Here is a 24,767-nt window from a genome sequence, read left to right as displayed (position 1 = left end):
CGTGGCCCCATGCCAATCCGCTGTCTGTATCTCTTGCTGCAAGGCATGGCAGGGAAGGGTTTAGGCAGAGCTCAGGGATGTGGTGGTGGGCAGGAAGTCATTTTTATAGGGTGAAATCTAACTCTGAGTGCTTCATGTCATAGATACATGTGGGATGGGACGTGATACAAACAAATGGAAAGCTGTGGCTGACTGGAAGCTGCTTAGCTCTGGCTCACTGCCTGCTCCCATTCCCTCCTGCTCTCCAGGGTCCCTGGACCAGCACCTGCTGCTGAGCTAAAGGATCTGAGAACTTCCAGGCCTTTCTCCTCCTTTGTGGGTGTGTTAGAAAACACCTTTTCTCTGGGGCAGATGATGCTGAGTCTGCTTTGCTCAGAAGCTGTGAGGGAAAAGCAGCAGCTGGATGAGGCTGCCAGGATGGGCAGGGGTCAGTGACCACCACCTTCTGCTTCGCGGGAGTGGCCAGGGCTGTGTGGTGGAGCTGTCTTGGGTGAGCAGCTCCTTTTGCCCACCCCCACTGGGGGTTTCTCTCAGATGCATGGGCCAGGTGAAGTCCGAGCAGCCTGTGGAGACACAGCCAAGGCGGGTGGCCACTGCCAGTTCAGTGCTGGCAGTCCGCATGCCTCGGCCCCGCACATGGCACCCGCCGCCATGCTAGCGCCGCCCTCCCTCCAGCAGGGGGCGGTGCGGAGCGCGGGACACCGCCCCGCGTGGCCGCCGCCTGCCCCTTTAAAAGCCGCGGCGGAGGCCTGTCCGTCAACGCCCGCCGCGCCCTTCCATTGGCCGCCGCTCCCCGCGGGACCCGCCCCATCCATAACGGGGTTTACCAACACCTTCTCAAGGGCGCTGCAGTGCGGCTCAACCACACTGCGGCGTCCGGCGCGCGCCGCCTTGCGCGCCTGCTGGCGCGGGGACCGTCGTCCCATTGGCCAAAGGGCAGATCTATCAGCAATCACCCGCCGCCCATTGGTTTTCCCGTCTGTCAGTCACTCTCACCGCCCCGCGGAGTGTTGCCGTATGGTTGGCTGGTTGAGCTGCCCCTCAGCTCTCCGCCCGCCTTCTCAAGACTGCGGGCCAATCGGCGTCCGAATGAGAGCGAGCTCCGCTCTCTGATTGGCTGAGCCACGCCCGCTGGGGTAGGCTGCGCGCCGGATATATGTAGCCGGCGGCAGAGCACGCCGCTGCGTGAGGCGCTTCTCGTCCGCCGGGCCCTGTGGTGAAGCGGCGCCTCCGCTCCCGTCCCGCTCTGCCCACAGGTGAGGGGGATGGGGGGCGCGGGGAGTTACCGGCGCGGCTGCGTCTTCCTGGGGGAACCGCGGGCCGCACGCACCGCCCCGGCTCCAGGGCGCCCCCGGCTCTCAGTAGGCCGCGGGCCGTGCGGGACGGCGCTGCCGGCGCTCTCCTCCCCCCTCCATCCCGCCCGGTCTCCGCGGCGCTTTGTGGCGGGCGCTCTCCCGCCTGACCCGCGGCCGCGCAGCCCCCGTGGGCGTCCGGAGCCTTCGCTCGTCCTGCCGGTGCCGCGACGGCCTCGGAGCTCCCGGCGGGAGCGGTGCGGGGCAGGGGGGGCGGCGGGGGATCGGCTGCTCGCGGGCCCGCATTGTGCGAAGCGAGGTGTGCGGGTCGAGCTTTGTTCTCGGATTTCCAGTGTCGGAGGCTTTTTCGCCCTCTGCTTTTGCGTTTTGTTATGGGCATGTGGGGCCGAGGAGTAGCCCACCCAAAGCCAGTGGTGTTCCCGCTCCGTAGCGAGTTTTAAGTGAGGATTGAGGGGCAATGCTGGGTGCTCGCACGGCCCATACCTGGCTATGAGCTCGAGGTAGGTCCCTTGGTGTTAACTTTATTGGTGGAGGAAGTTATAATTCGAGCAGGAGAGCATGGATAAATCCTGTTTTACCGCATGACCTTGGCTGAATCCGAGATTAGCTAAGACTTAAATGCGAACTAGTGCTTGTAATGAGACTTTCCAGCATCCTGTAAGGCCCCAGATGTACGTGCTGGAGAAACCCCAGAAAAAAGGTTTCGATTCATCTTCCAGTACCTCCTAATGTTGATCTGGATCTTCTAACGTGTTCCTAATTCTCAGGGGGCTTACCTATTGACTTTCTATGTTAAGGCTTGCATGCATATAATAATTACTCTTTACCAAAAAAAGGATTTTTTTGTTCCACCATCGCAGCATTTGCAGCAAGCCGCCATGTTTCCAGTGTGTGCTATTTTTGGCAAGCCCCTGCTCTCACAGCCAGGAGTGACAGCTTTAGGAAATCTGGACACTGCTATCAAGCTTTGGAAGCTGATGCTTCCAGATGCCATAAATCAAACGTGGGGAGGGGTGTGTTGGATTATTTTTTTTTTTAACGAACAAGGCTTGTTAGATTGATGTCATAAAGGGAAGTGCAGAAGTTGACAGACAAAAACTGCATTTCATACCTTTCCTGATACTCTTCCCTCCGACCACATTTTCACTTTTTATTCTCCTATTCTCTATCTGTGAAGAATAAGCCGAATCATTTTGCTAGATAGCTCTATGATACTTCTGTGATGCTGATGATAGCATCTTCTCATCCTGTGAACTGAACTCACCTTTCCTGGGTGTTTCAGGCACCATATGTAATCATGTAAAGTTGTGAGTCTCGATTTTTGCTTTTTTTTTAAAAAAAAGCTTAGTGGATGGCATATGTAGCTAATTTGAAGGTTGGCAGGAATTATTCACGTGCTTAAAGTCTTACATCCTTTTCTTAATGATGGAGATCTCACGACCTCTTTGACAGCATCACATGTTGCAGGGACTGGTTTGCCTGAAAGGCAGTACTGAAACTTGCTAGAAAGTGTAATTGTACAAAGATTGTTAGGAAAAAAAATCAATGCTGGGACCTTTTACAAATGTATATCATCATTTTATGAATATAAATATTAAAAAAACCCCTTAATCTTGTATACATCAGGGGGTAAAGAGTGGCCCCAGTTCCTGACTGATGTGAATTTGCCTGATTTTTGTAGGTTTTGTTCTTTTAAGTGTGGGCTTCTTAAGTTGAAAGCAAAATTAAAGTAGAAAACCTGATGGACAAGACTTTGTCTATATGTGCCAAGCACATCAGGATCTTCTGTTGGGAATCCTTGCATTTGCAGTCTGAGAAACAACAAAAGCACACAAGAGGATTTGTTTGTGCTGTGATGGTAAGGGCACTGCTCTGCTGCTCACTTTGCTGCTGGCACAACAGCATCAGTAGAGTTCAACCCAACTGATGCAGTTTGAACATCTGAATTTTAAACAGAATGTTTATGCACTCAATGAAACAGCAAATTCTTTGTTTCACAGCTTTATTTTTCACCTTGCAAATTGTTAAGCAAACATACAGTGCAACACTTTTTCCTGAAGGGAAATAAAGGAAAGGTGATGTTGCTTTAAATATATCTTGATATTTCTGCTGAAAACAGTAGGATCTGATGAGAGAGCACTCACAAGACTGGCATAAATGGCGTGATTGAATTAGAAATCATTCTAGTTTTTAATATTAGCACCTAGGCCTTTTTATCTGACTAAGGTGATGACTGACGAATCAAAGAGGAAATCCAAGCAGAGCAGGACTTCAGCAGGGTGGTGCTAGTTGCTGTGCTGGCTGCAGTCTGCTCTACTTGGAACAAACCAAAACCAAAAGTGATGATTTGCTCTAGAAGACTGGGTGGTATTTTTTTAATGGGTGCCTATATAAAATGTGCAGAGTTGAAGTAATTATTTGTCTTCCTGGGGTACCTGCTAGTAGACTTGATAGCCTTAAGCAACCTCATAGAGAAATTAAAAAGAAAAACTGAAGTCTGATCCTTAGGTACTGTAAAAGAATCCTTAAACTTTGCAGGCAGTGAGTGTTGTACTGGCTTGAGGTCCCAGTTTTGCTATATTAAGTCTGGACCTCTTCCAGGAAGACATGGCTGGTGCAGTGCTGCTTTCAGAGCAGGAGCCTGGCTGCTGTCAGTTACACAGGAGTGATCTGTGATGAACCTGATTCCTTGCTGAGGCAAACGTGCAGCGCTGCACTGGAAAATGCTGGTGCCCATCTTCCATTTTCATCTGCTCTGCCCTGTGCTGTTTCCTGGCTGCTGCTGGGCTGGCTTTCTTTTGTTTTTAATGTAACAGTGCTGTGATGGGTCAGTCCTGAGTGCCAGGATACAGCTGATACATCAAGTTTAAGTGTCTTCTGTGACCTAAGCGGGTAGAGGTGAAAGAGTTGATTCTCTTTGCAGTTGTCTGTTGCTTGGCATGCAGAAAATATTTTGAATTTTAATCTTGGTGATTCTAATCTGAGTGGCATGAAGCTTGAATTTCAGTGTAGTGTTAGTGTAGCTCAGGGTTCTGATCTACCTCTTCTGACTGCTGATGAGTAACGTTTGCTTTTTTACTTTAAGAAGCTGCACTGGAGCCAAATGGAAAATTTGCAGACCTAAGAGAAGATGACTGGACCTGCTGCCAACTTCATCGAGATGTTGGAGCAGCTCTTGGATGTCAAAACAAAACCTGTTCTAATGGCAAAATCACAGGGTCTAAATAACTGCTTTATCATTAAGTAGTCTGGAGGGCAGTATAGGCAAAAAGCTGACTTACTTTTTATTAAAGAAAGAGTAAACAAACCATTCAGCACAATCCTACTGTCTTTTAGGATGAAATTTGTGTGTTTAAAATGTAATTTTGCAGAAAAACATTACTTCTAGTTGAGGGGTAAATGAGGTAGAAATATGTTCAGTTAGAAAGGCAAGTCCTTCCCTCACGTTTGAGAGCCCTTTTAGGATAATCTGATTTTAAGATTATTAAAAATGTAGAAATATTTCTGGGAATTCTCAGTTCTTTGAATTTTCAGAGAACTCAGATTTTGAAGAGGAGTTCCTTTTGGACTTTCGTCATATCACAAGGGCCATGTGTTTTTCTGTAGTGCTAAGTGCAACAGAGCTCTCTTTTTGTGAGGATATGAAATGTTGCTTGTTAGGCTCAGGACAGATCACCTTAGCTTAATGTTACAGCAGATAACTGCTGAATAAAAGTAATGATTGAGTGATATCAAGTAGAAACTTGGAAGCCAGGTGAAAGGAAAAAAATGCAACCCCTCACTATATTAAGTTCAGCACCTAGGGAAGGCAAAGTTTTCTGAGGGATGAATAAAAACCCTAAGCACCTTGTTGAGAATTTCTTACTATATCACTTAGTTTTAATAGCAAGTTTTCAAGATTTTTCTGGGTTAATTTTTTTTTCTTCTCTTGTTAATAGGACCTAATTTGCTGTTTGCCTTTGGTACTTTATGCTCTTAGCCACAGGAATAGTGTGTGATATAATTTTCCTTATCCAGATGAACATTCACCCATCACTGTAGGGGTATGGATGCTGATCTCAAATGCACTAACTTACACTTCAGATGATCTTTGTGTTTTTAATCTGCTTTTGAGCTTAATGCCCTGGAAATAACATTTCTCCAAAATGATCTCTTTTCTTTTAGATTCTGACTGAAAACATTAGAAGTCTTCAGTTTGTCTCTTTCTTACTTGGTAGGGCTGGATACAAGAAACGCTCAATTTTGTCTAAAAAAATGGCAGACTCCATCATATCCATCAACTTGTGGATCACACTTAGGTTTGTTAGCAAAAACACAGGCAGGCTTCTACACTGACAGCTCTTCAGCAATTGCTGGTTTGTTTATTTGTATTCTCCCAGTGTTTGAAGGGCTGTGCATTGCTGCTGAGTAAGGCTTCCCATCTGCCACTGGCAAGCAGAGGGATTTTTTGGTACTGGCATAGGCAGTGCTGAATGTAATTCTGAATTATTTTTTAATCTTGTGATGAAAACGTTGGGGTTTTTTTATTGTGCTTAAATTTTGTTTGGTTGCTTGGATGATTTGATAGAAAATAGTTAATCTTGTAACTTAATTTTTCTTATCCATATGTTAGTGTAATATATGGCTTTCTAGAGTGTCCCTTGTCAGTGTGTCTCAAAGCCTCAGAAGAGGCTCAGGTGTTGCTCTGCCTTTTTGCTGCATCTGGATAATTAAACAGAGAAGGCTGTTTGCCTGGTGATTCTGGTTGCTGTGTGATTATTTTTTTTTAGGATCTAGTTCCCTGTAACACCTCAAGTATCTTATGAATGTAGGCCCTGCCTGTCTCTGTAGGTTGTGTGGGTCATACAGTGGAGATGAGTCACAAGTGAAAGGAGAAATAGCTGTGCTAAGTTGGACAGTCTAGATCCACGTTTTATTAGGTGTTGGTTTGGAAGATTATTAAAGACTCCTCTGTCTGCTTGATCTGTCTGACACTTCATTCACACTCACACATTCAAGTGCCTGCTTCTGGAAGCTCCTGGTGAATACACTCATCTTACAGACTATCTCAATGTTTCCTGGAGACGCTAGTAAGAATTGAGTGCTGCTAACTTCCAAACTTGTCCCAATTTGATCCTCAAATATTTATTTATTGCATAACTTATCCCATTATTGAGCTTCCATTGACTGTGGCTACCAAGCATCTTGCCTCCTGTGGAATAGGGCTGACTTAGGTAACTTCTTCCAGGCTGAATACTTTGCCTCTGAATCTGTCAAAAGGCAGAAAAGATGAACTGTTACAGGTAGGCAGCTGTAATGGCTTGTGTCTGAAATACACAGGGCTGTGCTGCAGTGACATTGTCTTCCTCTGCATCCAGTGGGAGGCAAATAATGAGACCTGTTTTTTAAAGCAGATTAGTGTTTTGGGACTTCATTTGCCTGCTTATTTGAGGTGCATATTCAGCTCTCTATAATTTAGGCTCAGGTCAACAACTGGATTGTTTTGAGTTTCTTTGTTCCTCTTGGATAGTTAAAGCTGTATTAAAATAAGGGTATCTCAGTGTAGCTGCAGTCTGTGTTTTAAATACACATTTACTTAATGTCACTCTTCCTACTTGAGAGCAAGCTGGTGTGATGATATTAATCCCCAGCTGGCATGGGCCCTGGAATTTGCCGTGGGGTGCAAGTTTAGCTTGTGTTCCATTGTTCACTTTAATGTTTTGCATCATGGTTTGCACAGGTACCAGCCTCATGGGTTTTTTTTTTTTTAATTGCTTAGTCAGCCTCAGAGCAGATGCTAGTCATGTAAAATGTGTGGAGAATTGGAATTAACTGTATTTGTTGTGTTGTTGTTAAACTTTCAGTCTATATCATGCCTCTTAGAGGCCTACTGGGCATTTTCGTTCCTTTCTTTTTGTTGTCCGTAACAGCAACAGTAACTGCTTCTGGAGCTGGTTGTTCCATCTAGATAAATGGTCTGTGGCTTTGAGCATGCTCACCTGTTGCTAAGCAACTTGGAGAAATCCCAAATTACACTTAATTATGCAATCCTATTAGCTATTGACCAGACCTTTAATTTCCAGCAAAATTGCTGTTTGCCACATTTGTGGTGTGTTGTGCTTGGATACAGACACTTCTTTTCCATGTGAGTTTCTCCTGCTGTTTCTTTTGTTTCCAAAAAGCCTTTTTAAGTTAAGGGATTCACTGATACCAAAATGAGAGAGTGTGGTAGTGTGAAAAGTTCTGAATGGCTGTTTTGGCGCCCTGTAAACTCTACCAGTTTGTAGAGATGGAAGGAATGGAGTTCAGAGGGTCACCTTATAGCACTCGAGTAGCCAAAGGAGAAGGGGTGAACTGCTGTGTAATATTCCAGAATGCATTGTAGGAACTTTGGGTTTCTTAAGAAGGTTCCTTGTATTGAAATGCAAGTCAAAAAAGGTAATTAAAGATGGCGGAGAACAAAGAAACAAGGCTAATGTTAAAAGCACATCAGAGCCTGTTAAAATTATGATTCAATTTTAACTTGTCTTCTTGTTAGTTCTAACTTTTTTCTGGACACAAGATGTTTAAAATTGCCACACTCATTAGGAAGTGAAATGTGGATTTTGGTCCTTTGGCTCATTACATCAGGCCAAGGGGCTTTTGCATGAATCTTGGAGGACTGTTTGTCCTGAGAGTCCAGACATCGTGTGGTGTGCATAAGACACAATTCTATTGTGTAGGAGGTCCAGTAGAAGCAATATTCAGGCTAAACTTGTCTAATTCAAAAATTTAAGACAACCCAAATCAACAAAAAAACCCAAACAAATTGAGTTGGGACAGCAATGATTAGTTTGCTTTCACCATGTTGCAGTTTGGTAAAAAAACAATAATCAATGCTAGCTGTGAGTGTTGAGTCCAGTTTTCTGAACGCTAATGTACTAATAGGTTTTGTGGACCTAAATCTGAATTTGCTAATGTGGAATTTACATAAATGGCTCTAATTTACATAACAGTATTTTAGAAATTCAGTGCCTGACATTGATTTTCTGCCAAGTGGGAACATTGTAACAGATGGTGGAATTTTCCACCAGCCAGGTGATAACCACTGTTAAAGGAGGTATTTGTCTTCCTCTAAGCCCTTGGCTTAAGGAAGGGGCTCAGTTATGCTGCAGAATTGTTATGGTGTACTTGTTATAATTTGACTTATCCAATTTGTTTTACATATGGGATAATACGAATGCATGATTATGAATGAATCTTAAATAATCAGATTTTCAGCTTTTCCTGTCAATTTTCACCCTTTCATCATTATGTCAATTGACAGGAAAATGTGTGGATAAGCTTTTATCAGGAGTAGTGTAGTGACAATTCAAACATTTGGTGCTATTATGTGCTGTGCAATAAAAATGTAGTATAAAGTACTAGCAGTTTTTCTTGGATCAGGGAATAGTGGAGTAGTAAATTGCTCATGAGAGGTGGGGAGTAAATACTCTGAGGAGGTGCTTGGCTTCCACCATTCAGGTTGTGCTGGCTGGAGAACAAGAGCAGATGGCACCTGGCAACGTCGCAGCAGGTGCAGCAGCAGTAAAACCAGATTGTTGTCCTCTGATTAGGTCATGTAGAGGTTTTTCCCTTTTCATATCTGCTTGGGAACAACTGGGCATTCAGCAATTCCTCTTTTCATGTTAGGAGTTAGTTCTGATAGACTTTTTTTTTTTTTGACCCTTAGCAGGAGGGAAGTAGTTTTATGTATATTTTTAAGCATGTAAGTATGACAGACCTAATCAAGCCACTACACTTCCAATATTTCTTGAGACCAGCATGGAAGATGATCTGCCTGTGGGTTATTTTAGGTGAGGGCTTTCACTGAAGAGCAGAAATCTGAAAGAGCTGTTGGTAAATCAGTTGTTGAGATTTGAGTGCTACAGAAAGATTTTGCCATAATGTGAGAATGTCAAGCTTTGTACATTGGTGTTCTAGGAAGCACTTGAAAATAATTATCAGAAGAGCCCAATTCATCATTTATCAGAACGGAACAGAAAATCTGCCTATTTACAGCTGTAGGAATAAACTTGAGTTCCAGTGAAACTGTATATTCACAAAGAAATGAAATGTACCTCCTGTCATTCTCCAAATAGTGATCTTGGTATATGGTAGGACTGGCTTCCTGGCTGTAAACTGATAGCACAGAAGCAGATTTTTTAACTTGTGGAACAAATAAATCCTGCATTGTCAGTTAAGCTGATTGGAGCTAAAAGTGCAGGTTGTGTCTGCCATCTCCCACTGCTTTAGGGTTGGCCTGCTCCTAGAGCTTCTCAGGTACTCAAGAGGAAACAAAGTTGGATGAGGAAGTCAGCAGCTGTAGCCACCACTCAGCTGTACTTTACCTTTGCTGTGTTTTCTTATTGCCTAATAATATTTTATGGGGATCTCATTTAACATGCAGTAGAAGGCGAGAGTTCATCTCCTGGAGGTTTTGTCACCTCAGATTGTGCTGGGTGTTGGACATCTGTATCTGTAATGCATTACACTTAGAGGTCAAAGGCTTCTGCAAAACCACAGATGGTGGAACCTTCCTGAAATGAAAGTGATTTGCAGAATCTGAGCATTTCCTCCAGGCCAGACCCAGCCATAGACTATTTCTTCCTTTCTGCATGGTTAGCTCTTGAAAGTATTATCAAACAGCTGAAAGCTTCTGAATGTTTGGAAAAGCCTCTTTAAGTTCTAGGTCATATTTAGTCTTATTTTTTTCTGCACATTATCATGTGGGTAGCATTTCTTTGTGTGGTGGTGATAGACACATGTCCTGCTGAAAGAGGGAATTCGTGGACACAGCCTCTGGAGCCCACCAGATCTCTTTCCCTGTGTTTAAACCTAGGAAAAAGTGTGTTTTTAAATAGAATAGTGAGATTTCTCATTTATTCTAGACTTAAAAAGAGATAAAGTATGATTGATGTGTTTTGCTCTGCTTTTAATACAATGTATACAAAATTACAGCTCTGCTGTTACATTGTCTGGCATGAATTTTAGCTGCATTCCTCCAACAAAGCTGGATGCAGTGCATTCTGGTCACTGCTGGGAGTTTGGGTCTGATCACATCCTCGGATCTGTTACCTGGCTGTCCTGACAGTGTGGCTAAACATTGCCTCGTCCCTTGATTATCGTGTGTTGGACCATTGATTAAGATATATGAAATTTGCCAGGTTCATTTGGATGTAGCTTCACCCGAAGTACCAGCTTCCATGGCATCTTTTTTAGTACATTCATCTCTTTGAGGCTTAAAGCTTCTAAATTTGCATTCGTGGTCCATCCAGCAGTGTCGTTGTGACTTTCTTTGCAGCCCTGTGTATGCTGTGTGTTTGAAATTGTCACTGCAGTCAACCTGGTCACCTCTGTCTTCTGAAGCTCTGCTGTCAATTCTTGGTGTCTAAAGGACAAGTTCTCTGGAATTCATTAAATACAGTGGATATCAAGTGTTTAGGATCCTTGGATGAACTGGGACAGGGCTTAGTACAAGTAGGTGGGAAAGCTGATCTTTTTCTTTCCCTTTGCTATGCTTGAAGGATAAGTTGTGGGCAACTCGGTTTTCCCAGGATGTGGGATGCTCTTGGATATAGTGACAAGAGAAAGCTTGTCCTAAGACATACCTGGCTTGGCATGAGCGTTTGCAGGCTCCATCTGGATTAGTCTATGCTAAAAGACTACTTAATTTGGTTTCTTTTTTTCCCCTTCCCCATTCTGTGTTCTGGCTGTGATCCAGTCTGTTTTTCCCCCACTTGTTGATGCCACCATTTCTCATCACTATTTATAATTATCAGTATTAAATAAAAGCAGGTAAGTAATCCATGATTCCTGAATAGCTTTTTAGAGGGCTCAGCTGAATAGTGTTAGTTTTGAATTGCACATCACACCTGGAGAAATGTGCATATGGAATTTGAATACCATGTCTTTGGGAAAAGGGCTGTGTAGTGAAGGAGATTGAGGGTCAGTAAAAAGAACTTTCAGTTCTTTCAGCTAAACTGCTTGCTAAGCCTCCATTCTCTACTGATTGGTACAACTGAGTGTGAAGCAGAAAATCTGCTGTTGGTTCTGCATTTGGTACCAAGAGCGTGCCCTGCTATTGATACTTATCCCTGTGAGTTTAAAACTATTTTGAATTAGTTTGAACGGTGTTTGAGTAGTTAATAACAAGGGAATGTGCTTTGATTTGGGCTGGCCTGTCTTGAAGATACGTGTATTGTGTAACCTACCTGCAAAGACTTTATTTTTGTAACTAACAGATCCATGGAAGGTAGGTAGAAGGTACCCAGATGGATTTGTCCCTGGGCATGGCTGATGCTGTTCACTTGACTGGTGGTCTGAATTTAAGTGAGAAGTGACTTGCTGAGATTGGTGGAAGCAGGGGAAGAACAGTGTGTGTTTGTTTCTAGCATAATAATTTTGATATAATGTAATATTCCTCCAGAGTGCTTGACACTCACAGCAAGTAGTGCTGTGCTGCTGATAAAAATAGGTTGGACTTATTCTGACCTTCTAAAAGTGTCCCTAATACAGTAGCACAGGCTTTGCCTGAGAACATCTGACTTTTAATTCTGATTGTGAAGTCAAGTGAGGTAAGTGGAATTTGGATCGACTGTAAATGTCTTAGCCACTTAGCAAATCCTCTTGAGGAACCTCTCTTGCTGGCCACCTGCTTTTTACTGAGGATATGTGGGATGATGAACTACTGGCAGGTTATGAGGTGACCTCCCTCGGCCTTGCAGCCTCTCCCACCTCTGGTTTGGTACCCAGGAATCCTGTCCCTGGCACCAAAACTCTGATGACTCTGAAAACACATTGCTTAAACTGCTTACAGGGGTAAAACAGAGCTGGTGCGTGCTTTCTGCTGTGATTAGGTGGCTTATGCAATCGGGATGTGAACAGCCATTTGAAATGCTCGTGCTTGATGGAGCTTTTGTTTTTTTCCATAGTTTTCAGTTGACCAAAGAAATGGTGATGGAGAAGCCAAGTCCCCTGCTGGTCGGGCGGGAATTCGTGAGGCAGTACTATACCCTGCTGAACCAAGCACCTGACTATTTGCACAGGTAAAGCTCTGCTTCACTTTCACCTGGTTTTCTGTGTGACTTTCCTAGCTTTTGTGCTAAAATTGGTAAATGATCTTATTTCTGTGTCTTAGCTTGTGGAATTTGGTCACTTACAAAACTGATTTATTCAAGATGCTGAGCATGGTTTACTTTTGGTTTTGATCTGCTGGGTTAAAAGATGGATAACAAAGATTACAGGAATTCTTTAAATATCTGAGTTCTGGTTCTAACTGAAATGCTGCTTGCCACTTCTGCTTGTAATCAATATAAATTGAAGTTGGAGAAATATTACTTATTCAAGTTTTTCTGTAGTTTTTGCCTTGATAAAGTGCCCCCTGACTAGGAGGGAACATTGAATAAGTTTTGTGCTTGTGTGCTGGTCTGTCTTGGGAGTCACACCAGCTCTTTCTTAAAGGAAAGTCAGGAAATTATGGATATGCAGCAAACTGTAATCCATTATCTTAACAAATGGGTCCTGTTTGGTTTGACAGATATCCTTCCTGACACTAGTCTTGTTTATGAAGATGCACTTTGTTTTGCTGTGTTTTGAGTAGCCAGATAAAGTTTCTGAAACCCTCCCCCTTCCAGTCTCAAGAACACTTTTACTCAGAGTGTTTCTCCATTTAGGTGGGCAGCTGACCTCATCCCTTTGGGTCAGAGGACAGTTGACTCTGTGCCATGGAATCCATTCCAGTCTTTTATGTGCTGGCAGAGTGCAGTACCATGGTGCTTAGGGCTTTTCAGCTGGTAACCTCTCAGTTACAGAGAGGAAGATTTACCTCCAATAGTTTTTGGTTTTTTTACTATAGAAAAGCAAAACAGTCCTGTTGCTCCTTGCTCAAGCTTGAAATCAGAACTTGAGGGGGGCCCTTCAGTATTCCAGATGTTCAGGGTGTTGCTTTGGGGACCTTGTGCAGAAAGGAGACAATGGGATTGAATCATGAGCTGCCATGAGACTTTGGTTTTGGCTGTTGGTGCCTGGGTCTCTGACACACCTGAATGCTACAGCTTACATGAGAGAACTTTGTTTTCCCCCCACCCCAGATTGGTAACAGGATTATGAGATTTTGTGGGTCTAGTGATTCAGACAGGAAACTTGAAAGTGTGTTATTCATACTGCACTCTAATGTAGAGGCTCAGTGTTGTTACACAGCAAAGCTTGGCATTAAAATACTTCTTTCCAACAGGTTTTATGGAAAGAACTCTTCCTATGTCCACGGTGGCTTGGATTCCAATGGAAAACCAGCTGATGCAGTCTATGGGCAATCGGTAAGAACTTTGAAAAAGAAAGCTGTTCTGTTTTGTCACCTTTATGGTTGAGAAGAGAAATGTATCCAGTTGTGATTCACCCCCACCCTGTTCAAGTGCTTTCTGTAAAAGAAAAACAAAATGGGGAGGAAAAGACCCCTCTTGACTGTAGACAGCAATAGTTAGGCAAAACATGCTTCCTTTATAGAAAGCTCATAATGTAAAATTGCTTGCAAAGCCAACTTAACAAGCATCCTGCCAACTTTCTCTCCAGAGTTAGGGAATGTATCTTAAACTAGTTTTTATGGTTTTGTTTTCTCTGAAATCTGTTAATTTGGCAGAAATGGCTTCTGCAGCATAACCCACATGTCCTGTTCTTTCCTAGGATATTCACAAGAAGGTGCTGTCACTAAACTTCAAGGATTGCCACACAAAGATCCGTCACGTGGACGCCCACGCCACCCTCAATGACGGTGTGGTGGTGCAGGTGATGGGGGAGCTCTCCAATAACATGCAGCCCGTGCGCAGGTTCATGCAGACCTTCGTGCTCGCTCCTGAGGTGGGTGTGCTGGGCTGCCAGGGCCTTCTCTCTGCCTCACGGTTGCCATCTGAAGGGCTAGACTGCCACAAAATTCAGCAGTTCTATTCTGAAAATTCCTTTGGGAATTATACTGCTTCTGTATGATTGTACATTAACCTTGGATAGCGAAATCAGTTATAAATATCCTGACTTTGGACTCCAAGGTTACTGCAATGCTTTTTTTAAAGCATATTAAAATTATGTTCTTTGATTTGCTATCCTAGCAACTAGTCGTTTTACTGAAAAAAAAGGTAGTAGAAAGAGGGGAATGCTTCCTGTAACTTGAAAATATGCATTCCAGATTTTCTTGTTCATGAAGTGCTGACTTAGCATTTGAAGTGGCATTTTTAAATAGACTTTTTTTTAACAAAGCAGTTCACAGAATTGAAAATGATAGTGAAAAAGATGTGTTGCAATGTCACTCTATTTTCCAATATGACTCGGAGATAATTGATACTTTAGACACTAGGAATTTGTCACTCACACTTCTTCAGTGTTGTGAGCTATTGGAATTAAAAGCACGTCAACAAATGTTTTTCATTTGTTCTACCCATACTTGACTTGCTAGGAGTGATGTCTTTTTTTCTTTCTTGTTTTCTTGCCCCAAATAACATCATTTTCTTTAAAAGAGGCAAATTTGTATTAATCTTGTGGGAAGGATAATTTGCTCAAACCTTTCTTGTTTTTACATTATTTCAATTTTTACATTACTGGATTGTTGTAGTTGATTCAGTTCTTCCCTTTGATTTGCTTTTAGGGCTCTGTTGCAAACAAGTTCTATGTCCACAATGATATCTTCCGCTACCAGGATGAGGTTTTTGGGGACTCTGATACTGAGCCTCCAGAGGGTAAGTAGCAGAAATTTTCGGGTGGTTCTGTTGGTGTTTGGTTCTGGATCTATATCAACATTCTGTTCTCAGATCCAAGGAAATCATCTTGCTGGGGAAGACAGATCAGTGTTAAATTTCATGTGCTTGTAGGTTTCTTCCTTGTCTGTAGTTCTTTACAGTCCAGCAAGGAGTTGTGACATGCAGATGATTATTTTTCTGGCATAATCTGTTTCTATTACAGGAACTGTAAGACTTATTTTGGCAGTTGCAGTCAGATTGTAGGTTATAAATCTGGTTCTCTGAAGTATTTGGAACATGTTTTTTAACCTTGGTTAAAACTGAGTAACCCAAGTGACAGTGGAAATATAAAAAAAGTCTTTTTTATGTCACATCTGAAAGTGCTTCCTCTGTGCTCTTTGGTAGAAACTTCACCTGTATTTTGTGGTAGGTGCCTTGTGTTTGAGCCTTATACTAAAGATGTGTTTTATGGTCTTTTTCTTTTCTAACCTTATTTAGAATCAGAGGAAGAAGGAGAGGAACCTGAGGAAAGACAGCAGACACCTGAGGCTGTTCCTGATGATAGTGGTGCTTATTATGAGCAGACTGTCAGGTAATAATTAATACATTTATAGATGAAGTCAGGTGTTATGTGGAATAGACTGCTTGTAGAACAGATCACATGAATCTATTGCTATTAATAGTTTTCTTCCGACAGTCAAAATATTTCTTTTTATTGATCAGCTGAAATCAAAATGCTGTTAGGCTGAACATGGAGACTCTGGATTTTTTTAAAAAATTTTTTTGCTATTTTATAGTGTACCAATGCAAAATTTGGATCCCTGTGCAATGTGGCCTTACTTGGCCTTGTTCTTAGCACTGCTTATCACTAATAATAGAATAAATAAAATACCACCTCTTTTTCCTGCTTTTTGTGCTGCTGTATAATAGCAATGACATTGAGGAACACCTGGAAGAGACAGCTGCAGAGGCAGAGCCTGAGCCAGAGGCAGAACCTGAACAGGAACCTGAACCAGAGGTGCAGGAAGAAAAGTCTGAGCCAGTATTAGAGGAATCTGCTCCAGAAGAGACTGTGGAAAAGAGTCCTTCTCCAGCTCCTGCTGATCCAGCTCCTGCAGTGCAAGAGGACTCCAGGGTAATGACAGTGGATCTCTTTCCTCTGATATTGTTTCATCAGTATTGCTCTCCTGTCTATTCACAGAGCTTTATTTTTTCCTGGGGATTTTTGTTGCTTCTCAGGGTTAAGGAAGGTAAAAGTGGACAGATTGTGATTCAGGAATCCAGTACTTCAGTTAACTTTGATGTGATACTTGGTGTTGGGCCACTGCTGTGTCCTGTTTCAACTCTGGAATTCAGAAATAGGGTAGAAGTGTGATTCAATTGTCATTACACTGAGTCTTTTGAATTTAAGTAATTTGAAGGAAATTTTGGGGAAACTGCTATTGGCTGGCTCCTGATTTTCAAGTATAAGTTAAAATTTGTTCCTGTTACCCTGTGTCTGTTAGCTGTCCTATCAGTAGTGTATTTCAGGAGGAGATACAGTTATGTTATTATCGTTGTCTTTTCATTTTTTTAAGACATTTTCCTGGGCATCAGTAACCAGCAAGAACCTTCCTCCCAGTGGGGCTGTCCCAGTATCAGGAATACCACCTCACGTTGTGAAAGTACCGGTCTCACAGGTAGGAATCCAGCACCTGGAGAAGTTTAAGCACTAAACTGGTTGACAGGGGAAAAAGAGTGAAATCTACTTGCTTCTGGTTTGACTTCCCTGGCCCCAAAGACTTCAGCATTCTGTGATTCCTGATCAACTTCATGAAGATGTTACTCCTTGGTTCTTGGGTTGAGAAATAATTCTTTCTCTTTGAGGAAAACAGGCAATGTTCATGTGAATGCTGCTTGCTTTTAGCATAGAAGCCAACATGAGCTAACATGCATTTTAGTCACAGGTGGAAAAAACTATTACCTTTTCCTGGTTTTGTTTTTTTGTTCTTTATTACCAACTTGACAGCGAGCTCTTAAAAGCTGAATCTGCTGGTATGTCTGTCTGACTCCAAACCGTTTACTCTTTTTGAATTGATACAGCCCCGCCCTGAGGCAAAGCCTGAATCTCAGACCCCTCCTCAGAGACCTCAGAGAGATCAGCGAGTGAGGGAGCAGCGAACGAGCATCCCACCACAGCGGGGTCCTAGGCCAAGTAAGAGAAGCTGCAAAGAAGCTGTTTTCTGTTGCTAAAGGTTTTGGGGAAACAGTGTGATAATTAAGGCTTTTAAATTTTTTTTTTTTGTCAGTAAGCAAGCGATTTTTACTCAAGTAAAAACTCAAGCTTGGCTCAGCCAGGTGACAAAAAGCAAATCATTACACACTTGCTAGTGTAGAATGCTTTCCTTTTTTTATATAAGAATGGATAGGCAGTGTGAATTGATTCTTGTTAATGGTGATAATTCTGACCGTGCCTTTTTTTTTCTGTTTGTTGTGGGGACTGACTTTTCTAAAATCAGTTTTGCTTTTCTGTTCAAGTTCGCGAGGGTGAACAAGGCGATGTGGAAACCAGGCGGATTGTGAGATACCCAGACAGTCATCAGCTGTTTGTTGGGAACCTTCCCCATGATGTGGATAAATCTGAACTTAAAGACTTTTTCCAAAGTAAGTTGATTGCTTTGCTGTCTTCTGGGGGTTGGGGGTTGCAGCCATGGGCGTGGACAACAGAGCATTCTAATGTGTGACCCAAGAACTTGGCTTTTCTCTTGCAGGCTATGGCAATGTTGTTGAACTCCGCATCAACAGTGGTGGAAAGCTCCCTAATTTTGGGTTTGTGGTGTTTGATGATCCTGAGCCAGTTCAGAAGATCCTTAGCAACAGGGTAATTAAATAAATTTCTAGCCAGTGATTTTTGGTCTGTTGACAACAGACAGTGTTTTTCAGTTTAAGTGGAAGAGATTCTACTTGATCCCTTTTGGTTTTTCTGAGCATATTAAAGTAGGTGTGATGTTTTTCCCTCCTATTACCAAGATTTGTGCAGTCTTCTGTCATTGAAGTAGTTTGTAGCAGTTCATTACAGAGCCCTTTTCTAGTGGGAGGTTGCTGAACACAGGAAGTGCATAAATAGCTTTCAGGAAGACAAGGTAGAGAGAGTCTGATTCTATGGACAAGTAGAATCTTGTTTGTCAGAGGCTGAAAGGAGAAGCTGTATCGGTGTGCACTCTGTAAAGAATTTTGCTAACAAAAGGCAGGAGGTACCTGCTCAGCCTGTCAGCAGTGATTGCTAATGCAGAATGTGTGCCTATGGCTGCCTGCTGTGATAGGCAGGGACTCTGAATGCACCCTCACAGCCGTGCAGTGAGCTTGCTTACAGACCAGCTCTTTACTAAGATGCATCAGAGAATGTTCAGTGTTAAGCCTGAGATTTTTTTTTTCAAGGGTCAATCCTTCATACATTTATTTTCTCCAGTAAAGCCATAAGACTGGATGCATGATTTGACTATTGCCATTGTTGAGTAGGTAATCCTGAGACCCTTAAGTCTCTCATGGAGAGGGGAGGGTATGACACAAAGTTTCAGGAATCTGCTTGACCTTGAAGGGCTCCTAGTGACCCATTAATGACAGTACCTTCTCTGCTTCTGTTGCAGCCCATCATGTTCAGGGGAGAGGTGCGCCTGAACGTGGAGGAGAAGAAAACACGAGCTGCCAGGGAGGGTGACCGCAGAGATAACAGACCCCGTGGACCTGGAGGCACTCGTGGGGGGCTGGGAGGTGGGATTCGAGGGCCTCCTCGTGGAGGAATGTCCCAGAAGCCAGGATTTGGAGCTGGAAGGGGGATCGGGCAACGCCAGTGAATTCATCGTGGATGTTGACGTGGTGGCGCAAACCCTTTTTCCTGCAGATTTGTGAATTTCAGCCTTGGGTATCTTGGAATGTGGCCCTAGCCTGTTATAGACTGCTACGTTTGATACTATTTTGGCCCCTTTTTGTTTGTGTTATGGTTCTGTGATTTATTTTTTTCTAGTCCTTGTCCCAGATTCCAGCTTTGTGGAACAACGTTTTAGGAAAAGTGGATTTTAAAAAGAAAAGAACTGAATTTTCTTGTTCACCTCAAACTTACGGACTGATTTTTGGTTTTTTGGTACCAGTGGTTTTTCCTAAAGGAATGTCTTTCTTTTGTCTTTTGGTTTTTTTTTTTTTCCCCTCCCCTCTTTCTACTGAATTTGGGTGCAGTCAGCGGAATAATATTTCACGTGCATGCGTTCAAGAGCCTGTAGGAAAACATAGTTCTTGGCAAGTATTCCAAGGGCAGAAAAGCAAAACTTTGGGTGTTTCTTTGAGGGTCATACGAACATCCTCCAGTCTGGAGACATTGCCACTTGAAAAATTGACTTTCACCTTTCTCTCTGTGGCGCTGTAAAAGTGGAATAATGGCTATCCGTAGAATCTTTTTCCTTTTGATACATGATCACAGCAAGGAATTCGAACTACTGTTTTACCACTTTGAAATTTTGGATTGTGGGATAGGTTTTAAATGTCTAGAACTTGACTCTTCAAACACTTTTCCTGAACTTGTGAAATTTTTTATTGAAATAGGGAGTTTTTTTCATGTTTAGTTTGTATTTGTATAAAAAAAAGCAAAATTGTTGTGCCTTCTATTTATCTCTCATTCCAGTTTTGGCAAATTGTTTAAAAAAAATAAAAATAAAAAAGGTCTAGATTTGCTTTATCAAGTCAAGAGTATGTTGGAGTTTTTCCAAGGGGAAGAGGCTCTTCAGTCACTAGGTTTACAAGGCAGAGGTGGTTGTAGCTAAAGCTTATAACACCTGTGCATCACTTCGGCTGCATTTAAATTATTGAAAACAAATACTTTTTGGATGCAGAAGTTAATAACTTGAACTTGAAGCTGGGCAGATCCTGTTGTAACTATTGCAAAGCAGAAATACCTGTCACATCTTTTACAGTTCCAACTGCTGTAAGTAAATAGTTATTTTTACAGTACTTCATTCCTTGCTTCAGACTTGAAGTGGGTAAGAAGGAATTTTTGTCAGAATATGGAAGGTGCTTGTCTGTCCTGGTATTAAGATGTTGAATGCATTCTACTGCCTCTGAAAGAAGATGAAACTGAAAATAAAATACAAAACCGGGAAATTTCAATCCAAGAGATCCTGTAAGATGGTGCTGCACAAAGCAATATTCCTGTAATGCCTGGTGTTAAACATCTGGATAAAAATGGTGGTTTTGTGTCTACACCAGACCTCCAGGTCTCTTGGTAGCACAATAGAGCTGCATAGGAAGTTTGCTAATCTGTGTCAGATGTCACTGTTACCATGTGTCTTGGTTCATGACTATAATGACTGTGCATATGCAGTGTGTCATCTCTTGACCTGTGCTTGCTGTAAGCTCTGGAGCAGAGCTGCCCTCGGTATTACCTGTCCCCAACAGTCATGTTTTGCCTTTTCCTTGCCAGACTTACTGGTTGAAGCTGCTTGTAGTAAATGTTGCTAGAGTGTTGGTTTTTGTTTTATTTTTCTCTTTGCGTTTGTTACTCTGTTTGTCCCTTCCCTCCTTACAACTGTGTCTCAGATTGGCTGCTTACCATCTGTACCTGGAGATTTGATTCCTTAGTGAACTGGAGGGGAGAGTGTGAGCTGTGGTGTGCTCTCACAGCCAGCATTCGGGGAAAATCTGCTGCTTCCTCTTGTGGTGGTAACTGGTATTTTTTTAAAAAACAAAAGTTGTCTGCATTTTTCCTATCAGGAATGCCTGTGAGCTGAAAGTATGCAATGGAGATCTTTCACTGAACCCTGTCCTTGTTGTTTGTGATATGTTTTTTCCCCTTTGGGTTTCTACTGTTCCTGACATTATATCCGAAGACTGCAGTAACAGGTTGCACTTCAGACTTATCAAAGTGCTTTTAATAGAAGCTTTTATAGCTCTTAGCCAAATCTGCAAAAGCATCCATAAGCTTGAACCCCCATTTCTGTAGTGGGAGCTGGACAGTTCTGGCTCATTGCTGTCTGATTTGAAAGAAGAGTGTCAGTAAAGAATTTAAAAGGGTGAAGTGTGTGCTTGTTCTCATATGAATCATACTCAATATGTTGACCCAGAAATTCATGTTCTTGTCTCAAGATGACAGGCAAAATAAAATATTTACGTAAAATTCTGTTGGAATGTCTTGTAAAGAAATACTTTTCAAAAGCAAGTTATGATGTAGAGTGACTCTTGGTGGTTGAATTTTGGTGGTTCTGTGACTTGCTAATAACAAAGTCTTCTGAAGAGACCTCTGGAAGATGTTGCACATTGGTTTTGATGTTCAGGCTTTCTGTAGCCTCCAGCCCTTCTGGTTTCTGCCTTGCTGTACTGTTAAAACCTCAGTATCTCTTGTGTAAGGCCTCCAGTGCTTTGCATGCATTCTTGAAGATGACGATGAAGAAACCACGATTTGATTTGCCTCAGCTGGCTGCAGTGGGCTACATGGGCTCCAAGAAAGCTGACCTCTAATAACCAAGGTAGTCCAGCTCTTTCTAGGAGCCAAATGCTACAGTCTGAAATGAATCAGACTGTGTACGTGTCTCTTTTCTAGTGCCTCCAGTCAAGACAAAGAGGTGGTGGTACTGAAGTGCTCTTAAGTGTCCCAGTGCTCTGCAGGGAGTTGGGGAAGTGAAGAAAAGCTGTCTAGAGCTGTCAGACTTTTGCACCCATAGCAGCCACATGGACAGATTTGGAATAGCCTTCAAGATCATGATACTTTGATCTGTTGTGAGAGTACAGAGTTTTTCATCTGTGACTGATGTGATCTGGCCTCTTCTGGCTGATCTCAATAGTATAAGACAAGTAGAAATAAGGGCATTTCACTTGCAGGGGTGTTTTACCAGAACTGGAAGCCATGCTCTGCCTCTGCTGCCTTTTCTTCCTTCAAGAGCATTGCGCAGTTAAAACGATTTAGTTACCCCTTCAAGCACAGAGGAACATCTGGAGTGCTGGGATGTACCAGCAGACTTGTGTGGGGCTGTTTTGTAAAGCTGACCTGAGATTGTGTGTTTGGGAATGCAGATGTAGGTTTTCCATTTAAGGATTCAGACTGGGATCACTTCTTGCTCTGTAAGGCCCTATTTTCTTATTTTTCTTTACATTTGCTCAGACTGAAGCTAGGATGTTTTGGATGTCCATAATCCACGTACAGGTGAGTGTGGAAGTGGTGAGCTTGCTGCTGGAAGCGGAGCTTGGCAGAGGGGATTTACTCCTGAGATAGAAAACAGCCTGTGTGGTAACAGTGAGCTCTGACTTGAATCTGAGAATCTTCCCTCTGGTGCCACTGCAGAGATGTCCTTGAGACCTGGGAGTTCACTGGCCATAGTGAAAAGAATGGTTCTGGGTGCAGGTAGGAAGATCTGCAGTTGATCTCTGCAGCTGCTTATTCTGCACGTTGTGGAAGGGCATATTTTTGAACAAAGTGTGTTTCTTAACTGTTTTTGCTCCATTACAAGGTTTTTCTTAGGGATAGGAGCACAGGCTATGCAAAGTTTTAAGCTGTGTGCTGTGGGAGGAAGGACTTGCCTCATTGACAATTTAATTTCTCAACAGTATGATCTTTATCCTTATTTACATGTTATATGGAAGAATGGGGCAAGGTGGTCCATTAACTTCTTTGGTTATGGGGCATGAAACTGAGTAAAAATTCTTTCAAACTCCATCATTACTTAAAGGCAGATTTTTAGAGTAATGGCATGTTCTCAGAATAGATTTGAAGGGCAGGATGCTGCCCTTCTATTTTGTCACAAAATGCCACTTGCCAAGCCAAGAGAGATCTGCTGTTCCACTGGTGATATTTCAAACTTGACAAAGCACCTGACAGTGGAATGAAAAATACTTCATTGTGACCATCTTTGTAATTTCAGTGTGAGAGACAGTCTTTCTGCATTCTGAAATGTCATTTTGGGTATTTGCACCAAGGTCACTCCATCTACCCAAGAATTTTAAACCTATGTATAAATAATGTCCTAGCTTGCAAACTAGTACAAGAAATGCATTATTTTTTTTGTGTGTGTGCGTTTCCAGCTGCTGTGTGGAACCTCCAGCAGTAAAAATCCATGGAGAGAAATTTCAGAAAAATCTTTAATTTTTTTTATTGGAATCAGCATGAATGTATGATTCAATAAATATATTTTATATACATTTAACAGCAGAAACTTTACATTCCATCTTCAAACTGCTGAAATAAAACTTCTGTTTTAAAATTTTTTTTTACAAGCCAGAAAAATAATTTTACCCTGTGGCTGTGTGGTCATGCAAATTGTGTAAATTACAGATTTATGTCTTCATGATGTAAAAATACTGATTTGAAGGAAGCAATTGCTTTGCACTCTGACCAATGTAGCAAAATATCCTTAAATGGAGTGTAAGGCCATACCAATTTTGTGTATGTATAGATTTATACATATGTATAGACAGTAAATTCATACAGAAAATACAAGGACTTCTGTTTTTAAGGTGGGCACGAGAAGACATGTAAGTACTTCATGATTAAGCTGATTTATTCCTTTTGAAGAATTTTACATCTTGCGTTTTAAACATGACTGCACTTTATATTTTGTATTTCCCACGTGCTTCCTTTGTTCTTGAAGGGAGAATAGCATGAAAAATAAGAAGCACTGACTTTTCCATTCTTTTTTTCCACTTGTATAAATGAACCAGTAGAGGTACTCAGAGAGCACTTGCATTGCCCACTGCTTTCCTCCTTACATTAACTCCAGGGATTCTTTCTCTGAATATTTTTCTGATTTTCTCCTGGGAGATGTGGATATTTCAGCACCCACTTTACTAAGAAGAAAATGAAGACAGCTGCATCTGCAGCTCTTTAATTGTCTGTTTTAAAGATGCTCGTGTGAAGAGCATGCTCATGTGAAGGGAGATGAGTTTTGCCCTATTAAGAGCAGCTGCTCCTTTTTCCTATGCTGAAAAGTTGATCAAACTGGGCCAATTTGATGTCACTACTTCTGAGATCTTGAGAAGATTGAAGAAGGAAAACACTCTGACCTTGTTGCCAGTCTTTCTTGTTGATGAACAAGCTTGGGAAAACATCCCTTTTTTAAAATTTTTTTTTTTTTATTTTTAGCAAGCACATGAAAACCCACATCAATAGCTCAAATCTGGATTTGGTAATTAAAAAAGAACACTGATAAAGGGGCTGTGATGGACACTTGTGTCAAGAGGGTCTGTCCTACAGCCAAGGTTTGGGTGTGTGTTGGCAAACCCCACATTCTTCCCTGACTGGTATTGCCCTCCCGGGGGACAGGGAGTGCTGATGAGGGATGGGACACCCTGTAACATCTCCCACTGCTGCTGGAGCAGCCCAGCCTTTGGCTGCCCTGCTGTAAACAGCATCAAAGCTCTGTTGTGTTTGGGAACAAATGAGCTTTAGGAAGCCAAGCTTTGGAAACAAAGATTTTCTTCATGCAAATGGATTGCAGATGGGAGAGATACAGAAAATGAGGCAGCACAATGCTGCTGCTTAATAGGCTTTTTTCAGAAGTTTTTGTGAGGTATTCTTCCTAGATACCAGATTTTGAGGGTTTGAGTAGTGAAATAAATGGTGAGGGAAACTGAGATAATGTTTATCAAGGACACAAGGAAAACACTGTCTAGGTGCTGAACTGTTCCCACTTCTATTTGTTTTGCATATTTTCAATTGAAAACCATTCCTGCTGTGTGTTTGTATCTCCCCTCCAAAGCAAAACCAAATGTGCAATGG

The 24,767-nt window shown here is 42.3% G+C and overlaps 1 protein-coding gene across 4 annotated transcripts; it reads left to right on the top strand.

The window, feature by feature from the left end:
• The first annotated feature begins 850 nt into the window (after positions 1 to 850).
• Positions 851 to 19,746, top strand: G3BP1 (G3BP stress granule assembly factor 1). Of its 4 annotated transcripts, none has more exons than XM_014886950.2 (12): positions 851 to 1,256; positions 12,245 to 12,358; positions 13,546 to 13,627; positions 13,992 to 14,165; positions 14,944 to 15,034; positions 15,533 to 15,626; positions 15,965 to 16,169; positions 16,612 to 16,713; positions 17,117 to 17,228; positions 17,552 to 17,677; positions 17,764 to 17,894; positions 18,661 to 19,746. In XM_014886950.2, the coding sequence occupies exons 2-12, from the start codon at positions 12,264 to 12,266 to the stop codon at positions 18,865 to 18,867; spliced, it is 1,419 nt and encodes a 472-aa protein (XP_014742436.1). In that variant the 5' UTR covers positions 851 to 1,256; positions 12,245 to 12,263; the 3' UTR covers positions 18,868 to 19,746. The 4 variants fall into 4 exon arrangements, with proteins under 4 accessions (XP_014742436.1, XP_014742437.1, XP_088029697.1 ...); XM_014886951.2 differs by having other exon boundaries at positions 1,103 to 1,256; positions 17,785 to 17,894; XM_088173571.1 differs by lacking the exon at positions 851 to 1,256 and adding an exon at positions 1,658 to 1,813 and having other exon boundaries at positions 17,785 to 17,894.
• The last annotated feature ends 5,021 nt before the right edge of the window (positions 19,747 to 24,767 follow it).

Source organism: Sturnus vulgaris, chromosome 15, assembly GCF_052056855.1.
Source record: "Sturnus vulgaris isolate bStuVul1 chromosome 15, bStuVul1.hap1, whole genome shotgun sequence".
NCBI classification, from domain to species: Eukaryota; Metazoa; Chordata; class Aves; order Passeriformes; family Sturnidae; genus Sturnus; species Sturnus vulgaris.
The sequence above is the reverse complement of the archived record's forward strand: the minus strand, read 5'-3'. Positions and strand labels throughout refer to the sequence as shown.